Here is a 16033-nt window from a genome sequence, read left to right as displayed (position 1 = left end):
AGCCCATCAGCTTCTCCCACTGATTTGGCTCAGAGCCCTTCATTGTGAGCCGAGAGCAGCATGGAAATAACACAGGAGATGAAAAATAATCTCGTTTCTGTACAAGTGCTCTGTAGATTATGAAGTTATTGATTTTTGTCTTAACTTTGATGGGTGATGTGGAAACGTTGTCACTCACTGACATATTCCAAATCCTCTAAATCCTTGATTTGCAGGCCTGCTCAGTCGTATATAGAGATCTAACCAGATGATAAAATCAGCTGAACAGTAACTCGGGACAAATTGGAGCATGTTTAGCTGCAGATCTGTGTCGTGTATTGTGTTCTGATTCTCCTCAGGCTTCTCTCCTATTAGAATAAAACCCCTCAGCTTTGAACCTCTTCACAGTTTGCCATGTGGCAACCAAAAGCTTCAGTGTAATTAACTGGGGTTTTTGTTTGACAAACCAACACAAAGCAGTGTATAATTGTGAAGTGGGAGGTACATTTGACTTTCGTGTCAATGCGTAGCATGCATTTGCATATTCTGACACCCCTAAATAAAACAGAGATCGTAGGCAGTCTATAAAAGTTTGGATATGTGTGGAAAAAATCTAATTTAAGCTGAAAGAATGCTTGATTTTTCTAGAATATTCTGGAGTTAATGACTAATGACTACAGTGGTTTTCACACTGATTTATAGTAAATTTACATCCTTTTATCTTTGGTCCAGGACCTTGATTTTAACATTTTACCCATCAGTATTTCGATTTTTGACTTCGACTGAAAGCACACTCATTCATAAATCCAAAAAAGGAAATTTCACAACCTGTTTGACCACTAGACAACTTTAAATCCAGGTTGAAGTGGGCCTGTGAAATGCCAATTAAAGCTCTTAAACAATTTTTGGAAAACAAAATAAAAGTACCAAAGTTAAGAAACCCTGCTTTCAGTCCTGGGGACTCCAAACCCTATTTGCCAAATCCAAGAGTTATAGACTTTTAAATGGAGCTGATCTAATTTAGCTTTGAGGCCAATGGTTAAATGGCACTATTTCGGTGTTGTGAAGTTTCATTGTGGTACCTGTAGAGGATAAGAACCAATACCATTCAGTCTGTTTCAATGTTAAATAATCACAAGTCCAGAATGTTTTCATATGATTTATTTATTTGATAGAGTCAAGTATATACATTATACTTGACATTTACTAAATGCAATGCTCATTCCTAGAAGGGCATTTACAACAAATAATAAGAACACACAATTAAGACACACCTTACAAAAGGCATAGAAAACATTTTGTAATAAATTTGTTATGGTCACATGCCTCACCTCTTTATAAAACACATTTTAGTTCATATCTGAAATGTCCCCAGTATGAATCCGATCTGAGTTCAGGACTTATGGACCTCCACAGGTTAGAGCCATGGAGGCACTTTAACGTTTCCACCGGAGACTCCTCGTGATGGAACTACAAGCTCACTGAGAACAGGAGGGGCTCGCTTGTGCAAACATTTATAAATTAATTTAAAAATACAAAACATTGTAAAAGTTTCAAAACTTAGTACATTTAACTTCTGCAGAACCTGATAGTGGTGTGTTCAAATGGGTTTTCTAGCTAGAATCTTCAAAGCTCTAATATAAATTATTCTTAATGGTTCGATTGTTGTGGCTGTTGGCTGCGGCTGAGAGGTTACACAATAACTTAATTGAGAAAAAATTATAGCATGCATAAAGACATTAGCAGCAGGAAATGGCAAACTATCTCTCATCATTCTGAAACTATATACATGTGCGTTTGCCAATTTTACTACCTTTTTAGTACGACTTTCAAATGTGAAGTGTGTGTCAAAAATTAAACCAAGATATTAAATGCAATTCTTAAACGGGGCAAGCCGTAGAAGAAAAGCAAGCTGACTCTGTTTTACTGACATTAAGAGTGAGACCTGGTGTTTTAAACCATAATGACACAGCTTCTAGGTATTGTTGTAGTTCTAAGGTACAAACTGGATGGGTTTTTTTCACTCACATGCAGAACTGCATCATCTGCTTACATTTGCCACCGCACCTCGACAAAGTTTTGGTAAATCATTTATATGCAACGTAAAAAGAAGTGGACCAAGTAACAGAATCTATGTAGGGGACACAGCAGACATCTGGGAGAAGGACAGATAAGACCAACACTGAAGATTCTGGCCTCCGTGCAAAACACGTATTACTGCACATGCCATTGAACACAGAATGTCCACATTGAAACATGGTGGTGGTGGCAGCATCATGCTGTGAGGATGCTAGCCTTCAGCAGGGACAGGGAAGCTGCTCCGAGTTGAGAGGAAGATGGATGGAGCTAAATACAGAGAAATCTGGGAAGAAAACAATGGACAATGACCCCAAACATAGAGCCAGAACTTCAAAAGAATGGTTTAGATTAAAGATCGTGTATTGGAATGGTTTAGTCAAAGTCCAGACCTAAATCCACTGGAGAATCTGTAACAAGATATGAAAATTGATGTTCACAGCCTCTGTGTTTCTAGATGTTTCAAGGCGCTGGAGACATGCCCTGAAGGAGATGCAGCTATGATTGCAGTGAAAAGGTGGTTTTGACTGAGCAGGTTAAAAATAAACTGACACTATAATAATCTCTTAATTTTTAAAGAGAAAATTAAAACCATTCACATTTTTCCTTCTGCTTTTAATAATGTGCTACTTTGTATTGCTCTGTCACATAAAACCCCATTAAAATACTTAAGTTTATGGTTGTAATGTGACAAAATGTGAGAGCTCCTCTCTTATTGCAATAAAACATCTTTTCAGAGTTTCTGTATTAAACCCCAGATGCAAATGGAAAAATGCTCTTAAACAGGCATAACTTCAGTAGCTTCAGTTTAAAAAAGCGCTACTCAAGAATCTCCTTGATCTCTAACAGATCAATAATCCAAACTAATGCAGCAGTAAAACTGGGTCTAATGAAAAGTTTGAATCTGGCTGACCCAGAATCTGATTCATCCTTGTTTGATCATTATAGACCCAGACCAGTTATGCCGTCTGTCCTCAAGCATATGTGTAGCTTCTTGTATTTCTAAGTTATGACAAGAGTACCCTTCTTATTTTCACTGTATTCATATTTCACAGAGAAAGTCCAGTCATCAGTTTAGTATGTGAAAGGTACTGCCTGTAGAAAATGGAGGGTGAAGGAGCCACGCTCTGCATTTAATTGTATTTAGAAAATTCTTTTCATCTTCAGTCTCATTTTCCTCCAAACTCATCTTCATGCTGCAGATTGAATAAAAGGATTTGTTGATGGTACAAATTTGAGTCCTGTTTTCTGTAATGGGTTTTGCAGTGGCTCTATTATATGTACCGGTACTCTATATGTGTCATTTTGTTTCGTTGAGGCATGAAATGGGTGCACGTTTTTAAAGAACCTGCTAGATGTGCCGTGTAGCAATCCGGCAGCTTTTTGAAGTTTTTATTTTCCCTAAGTTGAATTGTCAATCTTGACCTGCACCAAATCACTTACTACACATTATTTATGTTTTTTTACTGTCTTAACAGGCTTTTGTCTTTCTCCCCTAGAGAACACATGCAACCCTTTGATTATTATATTATTATTTTATTACTCAAATAAGATTGTTTTGATTTAGAGAGCTGAAAACAGCCACCTGAGGTGAAACCTAGCGAGAGCTGAATAGATTTGAGTTTTGTACACGACTTTAGTCGTCTGACACAGGAGGTTTCACATCAAACAAAGAGTCAAACAAATTTTCTCATAATCTACGTGACTCTGGTTATTAATAACATCTACCAGCAGGAGGTTCGTCATTTCTTTATACTTTACTTCCAAGCTGCCAGACTTTGTTGCAATCTTTTGAAGTCGTCTTAATAGTTCTCCATGCTTTCTGTAGCCCTTTGAAATGACTTCTTTCAACTTTGGCTTAATTTTTCTGGTCCGGTTCTTCTTTCAGAAGAAGATGGTTTTGTTAATTCACCTAACTCTGCCTTTATACCCCTTGAGCATTTATACATTGGTTTATACAGCTAAACCAAGTAGTGTATAATTTTCAAGGGGAGTCTGGTTTTTACTTTTTACTTCCCAAATGATGTTCTTACATAAAATCCAGAGGAACCTATGGCCTTCAGGAAAATCTAATTGGTAAATGGAGTCCACCTTATATAAATGAAGCTGTTCTGTGAAGGCTTCATCTTAAGAGTGCTGCTCAACACAAAGAGCATGACACAACTGTAAACCACCAATAGCAGAGCAAGCAGAGCATTAATCACAGAAGCAGCTAAGAAGCCCATGGTAACTCTGGAGGATCTGCAGAGATCCACAGCTTGGGTGGGAGAATCTGTTTGCAGGACAGTTATTAGCCATGCTCTCCACAGATTTGGCCTTTATGGAAGATCTGTGGCATCCCTGAAAGAAAGTCCTGTTTAAAGGTTGCCATAAGATGCGACAGACACAACAAACGTTGGAAAAGATGCTCTGATCAGATGAGACCAAAACTGAACTTTTTGGGCAAAAGGCTGCGAGGTGAAAAACAAGCGCTGTGCATAACGCTGTTTTCACACAATGAAACATGGTGGCAGCATCATGCTGTGGGGGAAGCTTTTTTTCAGCAGGGACGGGGAAGCTGGACAATACATGGAAACCTGATAGAAAACCCGTTTGAAGCTGTAAAAGACTTGAGTGGGGCAGAGGTTCACCTTCTAGCAGGACTACGACCCTAAACATACAGTTAGATTACAATAGGATGGTTTATATCAAAGCATATTCATGTGTTAGAATAGCCCAGTCAAAGTGGAGACGTCCAATGGACAATCTGTTGCAGGGCTTAAAGATTAGTGTTCTCAGATGCTCTGCATCCAATCTGACTGAGCTTGAACTATTTTGCAAAAAATAATGGGCAAACCCAGAGAGCCATAACCCAAATGGAAGATACAAATGTACCCCACACTTCCCAAACATTTCTTTGCAGAGAAATTGAAAACCATGCATCATTATCCTTCCACTTCACAGTCATGCACTGCTTTGTGTTGGTCTGTCACTTAAATCCCCACAAAATATACTAAACTTTGTGGTTGTAACATCCATCCATGGTTTATATCCCCTTATTCTTGCTGGGTTGTGGGGGGCTGGTGCTTATCTCCAGCTGTCATTGGGGGAGAGTAAGAGTACACCCTAGACAGGTCGCCCGTTCATCACAGGTCCGGACAGAGACACACATTGTAAACAACCATGCACACACACACACACACACACCATGTTTGTAACATGAAAAATTTAAAACGGTTCAATGGAACCGAACACCATTGACAGGCACTGAATTATACAGGAATGAAAAACAACGTTCCGAAGCAAAAGATGAACTAGTGTTTGTGTCTACACATAACAGACAACTTGGCAAAGAACCAATGAATAAATAAATTGGATCTTGGGACCCTATGATACCAACAGCCTGTCACAAAGGAACGATATGTTCCCATTTTTTCAGTTCAGTCTCTTAAAAAATACCAAAGATAACAGAGCTTGACACAGATAAATTTATATTTTGACACCAACAAACTGATTCCCAAAGAGCTATTAGATGAAGACTTGGCGTACGCTATATAATAAAACATCTCCCAGGTCCGGTGTCAGCTCGGTCTAGTTTTTTTCATGTTTCTTTATCAGATACTGTTCATGTGTTGTGGGTGTTTTTGTTAAAGGCGTTATGATTCTTCCTTTGTCCTCCAACATATTGTGCACAATATGTTGTCATGGACAGGAAATGAGTCACAAAAAACCAGCCAAAGTACGAAGAAATAATATGAAAGACCTTCAAGAAGCAAAGGGAACTACAGTCCAGAGGCGATATAGGCAGATGTAAAATAGCTGGTGCATCTGCAGCAGTGCTATATATAATAAACATTCTATCAAAACCACTTTTAAGAATTTATGGAGAATTTTGCTCCTTAAAAGCAAAGTAAAAGGTAATTAGGAAAACCTTTGCACAGAATCCTAATATATTGATCAGACTCCCATTTTGTAGATTATCAAGTAGGGATTGCATGTGAGTCACAACATTGATGCTCTTCACAGGAAGGGTCAGAGCAGACTCCACTTGCTAAAGAGACTGAGGTCTTTTGGAGTGCAGGGAGCCCTGCTCAAGACCTTTTATGACTCTGTGGGGGCATCAGCCATCTTCTATGGTGTACTATGTTAGAGCAGCGGCTTATCTAGAGCTGAGAGGAAGTGGTTAGATAAGCTCATCGGGAAGGCCAGCTTTGTCCTAGGATGCCCCCTGGACACACACTGCAGGTGGTGGGAGGCAGAAGGACTCTAGCAAGAATAACATAACTGTTGGATCTCTCCCACCCCTTGCATAAATCTGTTGCAGAACTGAAGAGCTCCTTAGATGACAGACTGCTGCATCCTCGGTGCACAAAGGAGCGTTTTCGCAGATCCGTCCTCCCAGCAGCCGTTAGACTTTATAACCATCACTGCTCCCAACAACAAAAAAATAATTGTTGACATCCCTGCTATTTGCAGTTTTTTTCACTTCTTCTAAATAGTCTGTTGTCTTTTATCCACTTATATAAATGCATGTTTTAAGTCATCCTACCTAGTTGCACATTTCTTTTAATCTGAGTATGCTATTTTTATTAACTGCAGTATTTTTATTTTTTTTTATATATATGTTTGCCTTTGTGTGAATCTGCATGCTTCGACCTGTTTGGCACTTTGCTGCTGGTACACCTGAATTTTCCCACAATGGGACCATAAAGGATCTTTCAATTCTATTTTATTCTAAAAAAAGGAATTAGAGTCCATGGAGTGCTGTGCATTTGCATATTCATTCAAACAACTCCAGATTTTCCTCATGGAATGCTACACATTCCTGTCAATCAGCTCTTCTGCTGTGTGCACTAAAATCAAAGGGGAAATCATTTATTCATGACACCCAACATCTATAAACCACCATTTCTAACTGCTTCTGATGCACAGAATTGAAGGCGATATTATTAAAACACACAGCTCTGTCCTACTGGGGCAAACATTTTCATTTCCCAGTTTAAAATCCCAGAGCTCTCAGTCTCATTTCCACAGTAGCTACAGTAAGGACTGTCACTATCTGCAAACATTTGCAGGACGCCACTGCGATGAGTGTAACACTGTAGAATGGCTCAGTGACATGGGGTGAAAGGTCGGCTGTTAGATGGTGAACATAATTACACACTTTGAAGAAGGGAACGTTGAGCGAGTTTAGAAGCCTACTTGACCCCTGCTGCAGTAACATAGCTGATTGACTGCGATGGTGTTTGTGACAGATAATTAGACCGGCCATTACTGACAGTCATCCAGTCTGCAGAGGATCGTGAATTAGCTCGTTAGCCTGATGATGAGATTCCTGGAAGCTGCTCAGTCATTTGATGTAACCTGTGGCGAGACGCTGTATAGAAGAAATGCCATCATGTCAGTTTTAATGGACACAGTTCTGTCTCCACAGTTCAGTGCTGGGGCCATTTGCCATTGTATTTGGTCGGGAGGTTTTCAAGTGATGGATTTGATGAAAAGAAAATTGATGCAGCAGACATAAGCCCTCTCCAAAAGCACTGGACCCTATGTCTCCCCCTTAATGCACCTGGCAAGCATCTTTTATCAGACCTCTCCAACCCGGTGAACACTACTTCTTCAAAACCCAATTTCCCATTTTGGAACACAGCATTTCTGTCAGAGAAGTCTAAATCCCAGCTGAGATGAGGCTGATGGTGCCATTAAGCTTCCCATCAGAGCCTCAAACAATAAGACACATCTGTCCTATTGTTTGTGTGCTGTAAAACTCCCCATGGTGAATAATCTGAACGTCACGGGTAAAATCTCGCTGCAACAAGACAGATTTATACACGTTACAGGAGCTGCAGGTGGGAACCGGCGAGTGTTTTATTTTTCCTCTTCAAACCCAATGGGACATAAAGACGCAGTGAGGGTTTTTGGAAGCTGGCAGAATTATGCATGAGAACATGTGTTGCTGTGGAGGCACCGAGGACCCTGACAACAAGACTGACATGAATATTGTTAACTGAAGCTCAGTTGTTAGGTGATATTTAAAGATAACTCTAAAGATTACCAATTAAATCCAACTTAGACAAATGTTGAGCGTCTCCAGGATCAAGCTCTGATTATTTATTTATGCTGCAGAGCTCCAGCTATCCGTCTCCTTCTGTTTGTCTTAGATTGGGTGGCTGGGGAAACATTTTCAGCTAAACTCCCTAAGCCAACAAAACTGGATGCAGAGGAGCAGTGAATGAGCTTCAACCAGAGGACTGAGCTCCTACCAGCATGTCTAAGGATGAGCTCAGTAACCCCACTGAGGAAGCTTTTTTCTGCTGCTTGTATCCAAGCTCTTGCCTTTGTGGTCACAAAACCTGTCTCATGACCACAGGTAGAACTGGTAGAACAAGAGGTAGCAGTACCTAATGGTCCTAATCTTCCACTCCATCTTTCCATCACTTGTGAACAAGACACCAAGATACTTGTACTCCTTTGCCTAAAGTTTCCAAAGGGATCCTGGTGAGATGCTTGAACAGTACACAAACATCCCTTTTGATTACTGGTACATACCTCGGTTTTAAAGTCACAGTTTAGGGTGTTTTCGATACATTTCAAAACAAAAATTAGATTTTTTTTTGTTTGTTTTTACTTTATTCAACAGTGAACAATAATTTTAAAACAATTATGATAATTTTAATTTATTCACACTTTTAGCTTTTTACAAATGAGGCCAGTAGGATTTTGTCAATTAATAAAATCATACGAAAATAAAACCACTCGAAAATGGTCAGCGTTGTTGTTACGGAATTTTTAAAAAGGTCTGTGTTGATATTTGATAATAAAAACCATGTTTACATAATTTTTAAGTTGTATTAATAAATGGAAAACAAAGTGAACGAGTTGTACTTAAATGCACCATAGGCGGGCACCTGTTGAGCGTCTATGGTGCATTTATGAAGCTTCTCTCAGGATAGCAGAACATGGACCCAGGTCTGCTGCTTTATAGACTCTTGTGATATTTACAGCTGGTTAAAAGGCCGCAGGCGACTGAGTTTGGACTTTATCTGATTTTTCTTGGCACCACTGAGATGTTTACATTCAGTTGGATGTGGTTTCAGGTGAATTTATTTCAGTTTAGAATGAACCAAGTAGCCTATAACGGTCTAAACCCGCTGACATAAAGCTTTGGCTTGGTCCACCATCGTTCTCTTTTTCTCAATCCTCACTAAAATTCAATGAGAAACATTAATGCTCCCAAAAAAAGCTGATTTTTGCGATAGCCGGGAGTCTTCCGTTTTGTTCTGGTGTCACTTTTTAAAGTTGCGTGATGGAACATGAATTCCGCGCTTTAGTTCCGCCCACAAACACTAAGTGTTCAGGTTTAAAACGTTATTTGTCCGGAACACGTATTTGCTGAACCGAAAATGCTTGTAATGACTTTTTGGCACGAATACACTTAAGATCTTCTTCACTACGACAGATCAGACCTGAGTTACTGCGTTTGGGGCCCTGATCCATCCATTCACCTCAGCCTACATCCTACCATCACTGGCTAGCAAGACTATTGAACCCTGCGGCTGAGGCAGAGACTGACCCTCAGCAGCAGAGATCCGCTGCTGTACAAGTCTTGACAAAAGTGTGACATATTTACTTATTAGCACGGTTTTGGGCTGTGTGGGCTTATTCTGTCAGTCCTGTCGGCTGTTACTGTCACAGGTGCCCAAAATCTTTAACCAGAAGAAGCTTCCCAAGAGTTTTTGGGCTTTTGTTGGTTTAAAGCCGTCATTATGGCTGACACCCAATTTAAAAGGAAAAATGCGATCATTGGACAAATGGGTGAAGTTAGAGGTTCCTGGGGGACCAACCTACTGAACACCACAAGCAACATAACTGTATGTTTGCAGCAAACTAACACGTTATGCCATTTAAAGCATATTTTATATAATTGCGATGACAGAGCATGGTTTTAACTGGAGGCTGGTTTTATTGAAACCATTCCGCTGTCATGGATATGTTTTTCATATTTTCTCAGCCGGCTTTATGAGGACACAATGCCCTGCCAGGGACAGCTCTGAAGTCCCTGACTGAAGGATGGCAGTCTGTCAGCATGGAGGTGTAAATGTGTGAAAAATACACATGTAAAAACTATGGCAACATCTCATGGACTTAAAAGACAAGAAACTAAACAGGAAATTTGGCAGAATCAACAAAAACACAATGAAGTAAGACAAGACACGTCTCGTCTGTTCACATTCTCGATAACAAGGTTGTTTTTTTTTATGTCGTTGTAGATCTGAGCTATACAGCTCGGTGTGAAAAAATCCAGAGCTTGAAGAGTATGAGGGAGATGGCGACAGAGCAGTGTTGCTCTTCATACAAAAGCTATTCTGTTCATCTCTCAGACACAACTCAGACACTGTGAGTGAAGAAAATCAATTTCACCGACATACAGAGGAAAAAGCAAGAAGAGATGGTGATCTACAAAAGCCAATTAAAGCATTTTCTTCAGTGTTTATCAAATTAGACATTTATTTCCATTGGGCTTTCCTGCAACTCAGGGGGGAAATTAAAGCAGAGCAGGGCAGTCCCAAAGATTTTCAAGAAGTTGACATTTTGATGAATAGATGTATTCTCTGTGATGAAACAATGCAATCCAAAAAGACACATGATTAATTGAACTGCAGCTGTCAAGAACTGGCGCTTCAGTGAGTCAACAGAGCTGTCTGGGACAGATAGGCTTTATCAACAGGACTGTGTTTCTTTTCAGCAGCTGAGGGGGAAACTCAAATTAACAGAGACAGCAGATAATGCAGGATTTAGATGAATTGTAACCAATGCAAGGACAAAAAAAACCTCGGGCATCTTCATCTCTGTTTACTTGTAGTCAGAGCTCCTCAAACTGAGGTACACAACAAGGCGCCTGAAATAACAAGCACAGTTCTGGTTAGAGGGTTGAATCCAGTCCGCATAGGCATGAATGTCATTGAGTTTGGGCTTTTAATGATTCATTTGAACTGTTCTTTTTCAGAGGTGGGTTAATGATGTAAAATACAACTGTGAAGATATTTAGAGGGTTCCTAACAAATGTCCTGTTTTAAAAATCTATAGTTTTCCAGAGATTTTTTAGGACCAATTTTCTATATTTTTTCACCACTTATTTATGACATTGACATTTGTGTTCATTGATCGGGGCAGGGGGCGTTTAGTAGTTTTCCTGCCACAAATAATGAATCACAACTGGGTTTCAGTGTGGTAAAGGACTATTTCCCTGTTTGATTTTGACATCAGGGCAAACTTAGGTCATTTAAAATCTATATTACTAAAAATCATGACTGGATAATTATTTAAATCATGGTGTTTGGTTAGCAATTCAAAACCACATCTTTAAAAAAAGGATCCTGGGTCCAGTGTAGAGGATTTGGAGGCAAAAATGCTCATTGTCCAAAAGGAACTTCACCATTTCTGCTTAAAGTGGTTAAATATGCAACCAGATGCCAACAGAAGTCATGTGTTTATCTTTGCAAATTACTAAAAGACATTTAATCATTGTTGGTCCATGTGAAGGAGAACTCTAAAGGTCCACCTTGCACATCAACTTTTTAAAAATCATTCAAGTTATATCAACATTTCACCCTGGGTGTGTAAACTTCTTACCAGAACCTTAGAAGCAAAATAGAATAAACCTTATAAACCTAGTATAAAAACACACACGGTTTAGTGCAACATGAAATCCCATGTTTTCATACAGTTGACTAATGTGTTCGGTAAAATGAATGGGAGTGTGATCGCCCATACGCCAACAGAGTTATTAAAGAAGCTTGTAAAAAAGAAAAAAGGAAGCAACATAATTTTCTGACAGAAAACATCTGAATTATGCAAGTCGTCAACAGGTGGTGCCGTTATCCGAGTTTAAATAAGACTCAAGGAAGCCCTGATGTCAATGGGAACATACTCAGTAGACAAAAATACCTCCTTATTTATCATTAAATATTTTTTATTCAACAGGTGCAAACAAGATCCAAGATTACAGCAGTGGCAATATATAAATATGTGAGCATCACAGCAACTGTGGGGATTTGTGCTGTAAAACATCTGCAGGAGAAACCTCATAACTGCGCACGTAAAGCCAGTATTGTTACACAGCAATCAGACTCAACAGCTGCACAGTTGACTGCAGGTTTGGCGTCCTGCTGATTTAGTCATTAAGGAACCTCAAATCAGATGGATACGGGTTTAGTTAAGAGATTTAAGTCAAAACAACATTCACTCAATTAACAGTGTTAACTGGAACAGACAAAAAGCACTTAGATCCACTGGAGTGTGCATCAAAACAAAGGCTTTCAAGATTTTCTAAAAATCTTGTCAAGTGGTAAAGCAAAAACTGACTCTAGTTTTGCTGCTTGATCTTTATTCCTGAGAGCACTGCAGCACTTCTGATGTAAGAATTAGCCATGGAGACTATTTTAAGCCACATTTGAGCTCAGAAAAAAGTAATATTTGGAGCTCCTCTACTCAAATCAGCTCGCTGCTGTCACAGCGGTCTGATTAAAACACAGCAGTAAGTTTGGAGCTCTTCAGGAATGTGCATCGGCTAATCTGCTGAGTTTAGGAAAATGGGAACATGATGGAGTGTCGGGGGGGGGGGGGGGGGGGGGGTCAGTGGTTTTGGCTCAAGTGTGGCTCTCTGCTGTATTCTGCTGAGGCTTCGGCTTCATTATGCATGCAGCTGAGCTGTTTAACCAGGCTCTCCAGTTGAGGGTTCCCCCCAAACTCCCTAATGAGGCGGTAGGCCTCAGCCTCCAGATCCCGCAGGGTCTGACGGGTGTAGGCGAACGAGCCCACCTTCTCCAGGTAGTCCACGCAGTATTTTTTAATGTCCATGTTCTCTGTGCGCTGCCTCAGGATGTTCTGCACCTGGGTGCTTTCCGGACGCGACCAAATGGCATGAATAGTTGGAAATGAGAACTTGCCCTCAGTCAGGTCCTCACAGAAACTCTTGTTCTCGCTGTATTCATGGGAGCTCAGATTGGCGTAGTCGTCCCGGATCTGGAAAAAGAGGCCCAGTGTGTCCAGGAGTGGTTTAAGGTCCTGCTTCCAGTCTGAGAAGAGCTGCATCAGGCCCACGGCCAGGCCAAAGAGGCCCCCGGTCTTCTGCAGCACCATGTGGCGGTACTCCTCCTCCGTGGGGCAGGTGTAGGTGTCCCTCCAGTGGATGTCCAGGCCCTGGCCGCGGTGCAGCTCCAGCAGCTGGCGGGTAAACACCCGCACCGCCTCGGGGTGCTCCAGGGTCAGCACCTTCTCCAACCCCAGGAAGTAGACGTAGTTGGCAGAGTTGATCACCGAGGGAATGCCGTAGATGCTGTGTGCCACCGGGAAGCCTCGACGCAACTTTGAGTTGTCCTCAATGTCATCTATCAGCAAGCTGGCGTTGTGCAGCATCTCCGTCACCTCAATGATCACCTGAACAAGACACAAACATCTTTGATCATTGATCTTTACAGAAAAGATTTGTAAAAAAAAACCACCAGTGCAACAAATACAGGATCAGGGTAGAAAAAAATTATAATTTACTTCTTAACTTTGTAAGTAACAGATTCTAAGGAACTTGTTTACATTGTGCATTAGAGCTATTTTACAGCAGAGGGCGCCATGTCCACATTTTTGACACTGCTTCTTCAGCAGAGCAATTAGACCTTAAAAAGCCACTCATGGTGGATCACATTAGAAGTCCAGCAGCTCTTATCTGCTAAGAAGGATGAACAACAGTTGCTGACCGGGGCCCAGATTCACAGAGAATCCTAAGACTAAAAGTAGCTCCTAGTGGCGTCATTCTAAGAAAAATCTCAGAATTTATCGATTTTTAAGATTTTTCTTAGAATTTTCCCTCGGTAAAATAAAATTTATTCACAAAGCAGCTTAGGCCTTAAGAGAGGTCCTAAATCGAACAAATGTTAAGAGTAGTGAAGAGGACTTTTAGTGAGCTTAAGAGTGTCTTAAGCAAGGAAAATGGAGAGATATTCTCCAAACAATGAATAACAGTTCATTATTAAAACGCTACCGGCTCGATTGTGAGTAAATGAGCACATCAACTTCTAACAAATCATACAATTATTAATACAGAGATAAGAAATTTTATCATCCCCCTAGGGGGGAATTAATCTTTGAGAATACAGGCCCAGATCCAGAAGGGCTCAGTGCATCTTGACCTGCTGTGAAGAGCCACAGATCAACCCTAGGCACCTAAATGTAGAAATATAAACGACATTCTTTTGCAGTTTCTACATTGTTATAATCCTGAATATTGTCTGCTGCAGGCAAACAGATCTGAAATCTGTACGCACACTGCAAATAAACCTTTTTTCTGTCCACCAGGAAGACCTTCGACTTCAAAAACCAAAAGCAGATTTATTTCACGTCCACGTTGGACACCGAGCCGTCAGGGTTACCATCAAGTTCCCTCAGTCCTGAACTGGCTGGTCAGTCTGCCGGAGTGCTCTGCTGATTTAAAGACGAGCGGCGTGTCCTGGTAGAGAAAGCTGTAAGGATGGGATCTGGCAGTACAAAGACAAGACTGTAGGTCAGGCAGGTTGCCAAGGCCAGACCAGTCGAGCAGTTTATCCCAAAAAAAATAAAAACGCTTTTGGAAGCGTCCCAACACTTCTCCCTCCAGCATCAGTAAGCATAAAGCTACAATCTGCTGTCCACATCAAAGAGCAAGAAGATGATTAAAGTACGATTTGAATTTTCATCAAATCCCAACAGAAGGCACAGAACTTTTAAAGTCTTAGACTTTAGCTCTCATCACCAGCTGAACTTCAACATCTAACCATCTTATTTGTTTTATTGCATTAATTTACATCAGAGCTGCAGACCATGATAATTTTTTATGCCCATATTTAAATGGTAAGAAAGCTGTAGCAGGGTGCAACACTTTGGGGGATGTTTCGGACACCTTGTTGAATCTATGCAACAAAGAATGTGGGCTGTTCTGAAGGCAAAAGAGGATCCAACCAGAGATTCTGGTCCAAATGGATATTATATGGAGTAAAATATGTCACAATTTCTTAACAAAGATAGAAATCTGGTCATCTCTGTAATGCCCGGGTTCCATCCACAATCAATACTTGCGTTTATACTCCATCACATGCTGGACCCAAATCTTAACATTTTGGGTTATTTTTCCATGTTTCAAAACAAATATCAAATGTATATTTATAATTTGTGTTCAGTCAGTTATGTGATCAAAACGGATCACTTTGTTCAAAGTTAAATTACATGCATAGCATCTTTATAAGCAATCAAAAATCTGTATTTTTCCATATTAAGTTTATAATTTTTAAGCACAGCATTGAATTGTCTTAAATGTTAGTTTCAAAATAAAACGTCTCCATTTATAAACAGAGGTCCCCAACAGCAAACAGCCATTTTGTTTCAGTCATACTTATCCAGACTTGGTAGGTACTAAACAAATGATTTAATACTTTATACTTTCACACAGAACAAAGAAACCCAGAGTGGCTCTTCAGTATATAGCGACACACCCGCTGAGAAGCCAACTCTGGTAATTGGCAGCTCCATAGTCAGAAACGTGGCACTAGAGACACCAGCGACCATAGTCAAATGTCTGCCAGGGGCCAGAACGGGCGACATCAAATCCTACCTGAAACTGCTGGCTAAGGATCAGCATAAATACAGTAAGACTGTTATTCACGCTGGCGGTAATGACATCCGGTTACGTCAATCGGAGGTCACCAAAGTTAGTGTTGCTTCGGTGTGTAAGTTTGCCAAAACAATGTCGGACTCCGTAATTTTCTCTGGTCCCATCCCTGATCTGACCAGTGACGACATGACATGTTTAGCCGCATGCTGTCATTCAACCGCTGGCTGTCTAGGTGGTGTCCAGAAAACGATGTGGGCTACATTGATAATTGGCGAACATTTTGGGGAAAACCTGGTCTGATCCGGAGAGACGGCATCCATCCCACTTTGGATGGAGCAGCTCTTCTTTCTAGGAATCTGG

At 40.5% G+C, this 16033-nt stretch overlaps 2 protein-coding genes across 13 annotated transcripts in view; one reads left to right on the top strand and one right to left on the bottom strand.

Annotated features, from left to right (window-relative positions):
• b3galnt2 (beta-1,3-N-acetylgalactosaminyltransferase 2) overlaps window positions 1–16033 on the top strand; it is a 54231-nt gene that overhangs the window by 17912 nt on the left and 20286 nt on the right. The window contains exon 14 of one of the 5 annotated variants that reach the window (XM_047352429.1): window positions 14390–15415. The exons of 1 other annotated variant lie outside the window; for it this stretch is intronic. The gene's annotated coding sequence lies outside the window, so the exon portion shown is untranslated. Of the gene's footprint in view, window positions 1–10045; window positions 10065–10304; window positions 10449–14385; window positions 15416–16033 lie in introns of those variants that run through there. 3 more of the 5 variants (XM_047352428.1, XM_047352430.1, XM_047352431.1) reach the window with 3 other exon arrangements.
• Window positions 11990–16033, bottom strand: part of ggps1 (geranylgeranyl diphosphate synthase 1) — a 28375-nt gene continuing 24331 nt past the window's right edge. For all 8 annotated transcript variants that reach the window (XM_047352444.1, XM_047352438.1, XM_047352440.1 and 5 more), the window contains one exon: window positions 11990–13473. In XM_047352444.1, coding sequence (XP_047208400.1) covers window positions 12670–13473 — 804 coding nt within the window. In that variant the 3' untranslated portion in view covers window positions 11990–12669. The remainder of the gene's footprint in view (window positions 13474–16033) is intronic.

The sequence above is a fragment of the Girardinichthys multiradiatus genome, chromosome 22 (assembly GCF_021462225.1).
Source record: "Girardinichthys multiradiatus isolate DD_20200921_A chromosome 22, DD_fGirMul_XY1, whole genome shotgun sequence".
In the NCBI taxonomy this organism is placed as follows: domain Eukaryota; kingdom Metazoa; phylum Chordata; class Actinopteri; order Cyprinodontiformes; family Goodeidae; genus Girardinichthys; species Girardinichthys multiradiatus.
The sequence above is the reverse complement of the archived record's forward strand: the minus strand, read 5'-3'. Positions and strand labels throughout refer to the sequence as shown.